Genomic DNA, 5212 nt, shown 5'->3' with positions numbered 1-5212 from the left:
TACTTTGTTACCTGTATTATCAGATATGAACTCCTCATCCAAGCGCTAAATTCTTAAAAATCACCTGTCTCCCACAATAGCACTTCAGTATAAAGTTTTCCCCATCAAGACTTCTCTCTTTTTTATATAAAGTTTATTTATTTATTGATATTATTTTTTTACATTTTGTGATGCTGCAGAGCAGTTGCGGGGGAGCGGGAGAAGGGAAAGGGGAAAGAAAAAGGGAGGGGGAAGGAGGAGGAGTGGGGTTGAGACCTGTGGCACCCCCCTCATTCCTGCAGCAGAGACCAGGGGGCTTCCAGTGGTGGCTTGGTCATTGCTGGTCTGGGTGCAGATGTCAGGGAGGTGTGGCTGAAGCCTTGCTCCACACTGCCCCAGCTAAGGAGCCTGGGGTGCTTCTTACAGCTGCTCAGTGGTCGTGGCTGGGCTGGTCATTGTAGGCATTGAGGAGGTGTGGCCAAGGCCCTTGACTCCCCACGGCCCAACCTTGGGAGAGCCTGGGGCACTTCCTGTGGCAGCTTGGTGGTCATCGCTGGGCTGGCTGCGGGTGTCAGAGGGGCATTGCTGAGGCCCTTGGTCCCCCACTGCTCTGGCTCAGGAGAGCCTGGGACACTTCCTGCAGCGGCCCAGTGGTAATCTCTGGGCTGGTTGCAGGTGTTGGGGGGGCATGGCAGAGGTCTGAGGCCCTCCACTGTCCTGGCTCAGGAGAGTCTGGGTTGCTTCCTGCGGTGGCTTTGTGGTCATCACTGGGCTGGTTGGGGTGTTGGGGGAGACTTCTCTATAATGGTAAAATCTCCCTTACTTGATATATGTCATCATGATCTAACAATACAAACCTTACATATGGGATTGAAATCATTATAAATAGAATCCCTGCATTCTGATTTTTTTTTATTTCACATCTTCATTTTGTAATAAAATTTCTAACAATACAAACCTTACATATGGGATTGAAATCATTATAAATAGAATCCCTGCATTCTGACTTTTTTTTTATTTCACATCTTCATTTTGTAATAAAATTAAAAAGTACAGATAAAATTTAGATCTCCTTTGTTCCTTTCCTCAGACCCATTTCCTTCCCTCCTTGAGAAGCAGCTAAGAATTTGGGGAGGAGCTTCCAGTGTGTTTTTATACTTATTACTATAGATATATACATCTGTAAACAATATGTAGTATTTTCATATGTACTTTCATAAAGGTCATGTTTTCTGCAACTTGTTTTTCTCATTCCACATTGTTTTTGAGATCTGTCTACATTGTACTCACAGATTTTGTTCATTTAAGTTCTCTGTAGCATAATTATTGTCCCATGGTTATAATTTACTTGCAAATGAAGGAGCATATTCCCAAAAGATCTTGAATTACTCCCTGTGTGATTAGGATGAAAAACTCTTGCCTGAAGAGCTTTCTGCCATCTTTTGATTTAAAAAGATGGGGTGGGGTGTCTTTCAAGTGTGAGCCACAGCTCTGAGGTAAAAAGCATCTGATCAAGGCTGAGATAATATGTACTGACTGGGTGAGGGAACCAGGAGAGGTTTTTAAATATGATTATGCTCAGAGCATATGCTATTTAAGACCTCATTCCTTCCTCACAGCAAGACCCTGTCATGCTGGTGTTGATGGCTGTATTCCTCTGCTATGGGAGAAACAGAACTAGAGGAGACAAATATCTCTTTGGCATTTGTCTGATACATAGATAAAGACCTGGGTCTCAACATTCACTCTGTTGGTGAACATTTGTTGAACACCAACAGTGAAATAGGCACAGGAAATGCAGCTGCTTGCAATAGCTAAGAAGAAGGCTTGTTGAGTTTTTCTGTCTTTTATTAAAGGTCCACACACGTTCCTGTTGGGGAGGATCAAGTCCAGCACATGGAACTAGTTCGGGATCTAGCACAAAGTTTCAACAAGAAGTATGGGGAGTTCTTTCCAGTGCCTGAGTCCATTCTAAGTAAGTAACAAACATCTGATTGTTAAATCAGGGCGTATTTTGAAGAGGTGATTGGATAATAGATGGAGGCTTAGAACTTTCTTAGGACTAAATTTGGCTTTCTTATGGACAGGCTTTGGGATTTGTAACTAGAATCTTCATTAATTTCTATAATGTAGGACTAGTAGACCATGTTGGATTATTGAAAAAGATAACTAAAAATGTTTGAAAAGTATAGGAGAGACTGAAAACTAAAAATAATTTTTCACTTATAAAGTATTATATGATTTGCAAAGTATATAAATATATGAAGGTACTTCAAAAAGTTTGTGGAAAATAGAATTGAAAGGTAATACAAATCTTCCCATGAACTTTTTGAAGTACCCTCATATATAATAACAGATCCTACTTGGTAAGGCAGATATCTTTCCCTATGTTATAGATGAGGACATTAAAGCTTGGCAAGGCTAACTTTGCTAGTGGCAGAGCTGGGCCCAATACTGAGCTTTTCTGATTCCAAAGCCAGTGTGCCTTGCCTTCCTGAATGTTTGCAAGAAGAAAAAGTCATAAGAGTGAGAACTGCTGAATCATAATCTAGATAAAACAAGAGGAAATTGATAATCTTCACACTATGTCTTCTTAAATGAACAATGAAGATGGAGTGTATAATACATCTACTAAAACTGAAACATCAACTTTGGCCTTCGAAGCTATGCTAGTCTGAAATCTTCAAGAGGAAAGAAGTTGTAAATCTCTATCAGCATTTTGGTAGCAATGTAAACTTGTAGCAGGGGCAGAGATTGCTGAAAATCTCTGAGGACTGTCCATCTTTATTAAGCTGACAGCATTGTAAAGTAGTATAACATGTGCCTCGTATTCATTTAGAAACATAAGGCAGTTCTAAATTCTAAATTGTTCAAAGAGTTTACACAAATGAATTCATGACACCCCATGCATTGAAGTCAAACTTTCTTTTAGCAATAAGTAATGCTTTTAATGTTTTGGCTTATCATTTTCTCTATCTCAATTTTTTATGCTTCTATAATAGCATAAAATAGGCAATTATTAATAACACGGGTTTTTGAAGCACAGCTTAACATCTTGATTCTTTCTGAGCAATAAACAAGTCACTTCTAAAATAGGCAATTATTAATAACACGGGTTTTTGAAGCACAGCTTAACATCTTGATTCTTTCCGAGCAATAAACAAGTCACTTCTGTGTGTGTGTGTGTGTGTGTGTGTTGGTATATACTTTTTTATAATCCTGGGTAAAGAAATGGAAGGATTGCTACAGAAAACACTGGTTGGGGACAGGAAGGGCAGTGGTTGTGGGCAGGGGGTGATTAACTGGTAGGGAAGAGCATAGAGAAAAGAGAGAGGAAGAGGAAAGAAATAAACAACATTTTTTAAAAAGGTGCACACAGCAAAAACAATATGAAGATATAATTTCATTTGTGTAAGATTATACATTTTTATGTGGATATATGCTTTAAAAGATGCCTGAAAAATATCAGCAAAATATAACAGTATTATCACATATTTCAGATGACCTTTATTTTCATGTTTATATAAATTGCTTCAATTTTTCACAATATTTGCTATTTGTATAACCAGATAAAAATAATCATTTAGTATTTTTTGCATTTCTAAGATCTAGATGGTGACATTCCTTGTGATTTTGTTTGTTTTTGTTTTTGGAATGAATGTGTTGGTGTTTTCACCTAGCATCAATGAAGAAGGTGAAATCCCTCCGTGATCCTTCTGTCAAAATGTCGAAATCAGACCCTGACAAACTGGCCACCGTCCGAATAACAGATAGCCCAGAGGTGATAGTGCAGAAATTCCGCAAGGCCGTGACGGACTTCACCTCTGAGGTCACCTACGACCCTGCCGGCCGAGGGGGCGTGTCCAACATGGTTGCAATCCACGCCGCAGTGACTGGACTGTCGGTGGAGGAAGTGGTCCGGGGCAGCAGGGGCGTCGACACTGCTCGCTACAAACTGGTGGTGGCGGATGCTGTGATTGAGAAATTTGCACCAATTAAGAGTGAAATTGAAAGACTTCAGATGGATAAGGAACATTTAGAGAAGGTTTTGCAAGTTGGGTCAGCAAAAGCCAAAGAATTAGCATACCCTGTGTGCCAGGAGGTAAAGAAATTGGTGGGGTTTCTATAGGAAGTTTTTACTAATCAGAAAAAGGTTTTTGTACATGGATCTTGCATTCTGTGCATTTTGATAAAGGCAGCTTTCCTTACAGCAAAAAAAATTATAGTTTGGGGATATTTAGTTTGGTATAGCTGACTATTGACTTCATTTGATGAGTAATGCTTTGTAGCTCTCAAATGGAGCAATGTTCCAAATCCCATCAACAAAATACTGTGACCAAAAAAAGAATAAATAAAAATAAAATAAAATTAAAGAAGGTGTAGCTGTCTGATCCCCAATTCCTTGGACTGAATTCATTTACACAAATGTAATTGAGGTGAGCAATAATTTGGAAAATGGGGTATCATTTGTGCCTCTCTCAAGACGACTTACTAAAACAGATATTCAGTTTATTTATCTCCATCCTTTTAAAAAGCAATACATACCGGTGTTAGACAATTTTGGGGATGCCGTTTGATCTGATTTGTATTCCAATCTCATAAAAATAAATTAATTGGTACAGTTCATTTGTCATTGAAATGGTGCCTGCCTTAATGTATTTAAGCTGCTTGACTTGTTTCTCAAGATACTACACTGACTGTTCCAACAAATATTTGTTCGTTTTTTAATTCAGAATGATGAGACATCATCTTCTGAAAAGGTTGTATTATTTTGACTTTATTTATTTATTGTACAAAAGCCCAAGTCCCTGAATTATGTTCTTGATAAGTATTTCCTTCATTCATCTCAGTTTAGTCTCATCAACCTTCTGTGAAATATTTAGGAGAGGAATTGCCATTTTACACATGAGGAAAATGAAGCTCAGAGAATACAATTAACTTGTACGATATCACTCAGTAAGTGAGAAGCAAATCCAAGAGTAAAACCTTTACTCCTTATTCCTAAGAGAGGTGCTTTTTCATCAGCACAAAACCCTGATGAAGGCAGCATTTTCCAGACTCCAAACATTCCGATTTTGAAGGTGAGAATTGAACTGTCGGCCCCATGGTGTAATGGTTAGCACTCTGGACTTTGAAGGTGAGAATTGGAAGTACAAGAACTATACTACTGATTTTGTTAATATCACTAATTCAGCTAATAGCTGCCTGCTTTAAATCTGGATTCAGCAGGCAG

The 5212-nt window shown here is 38.8% G+C and overlaps 1 protein-coding gene across 1 annotated transcript in view; it reads left to right on the top strand.

The window, feature by feature from the left end:
* Positions 1 to 4605, top strand: part of WARS2 (tryptophanyl tRNA synthetase 2, mitochondrial) — a 65913-nt gene extending 61308 nt beyond the window's left edge. The window contains exons 5-6 of the mRNA XM_008569920.1: positions 1836 to 1954; positions 3660 to 4605. Of these exons, the coding sequence (XP_008568142.1) occupies positions 1836 to 1954; positions 3660 to 4108 (568 nt within the window). The 3' untranslated portion in view covers positions 4109 to 4605. The remainder of the gene's footprint in view (positions 1 to 1835; positions 1955 to 3659) is intronic.
* The last annotated feature ends 607 nt before the right edge of the window (positions 4606 to 5212 follow it).

The sequence above is a fragment of the Galeopterus variegatus genome, unplaced genomic scaffold (genome assembly GCF_000696425.1).
Source record: "Galeopterus variegatus unplaced genomic scaffold, G_variegatus-3.0.2 Scaffold544, whole genome shotgun sequence".
Taxonomy (NCBI): domain Eukaryota; kingdom Metazoa; phylum Chordata; class Mammalia; order Dermoptera; family Cynocephalidae; genus Galeopterus; species Galeopterus variegatus.
The sequence above is the reverse complement of the archived record's forward strand: the minus strand, read 5'-3'. Positions and strand labels throughout refer to the sequence as shown.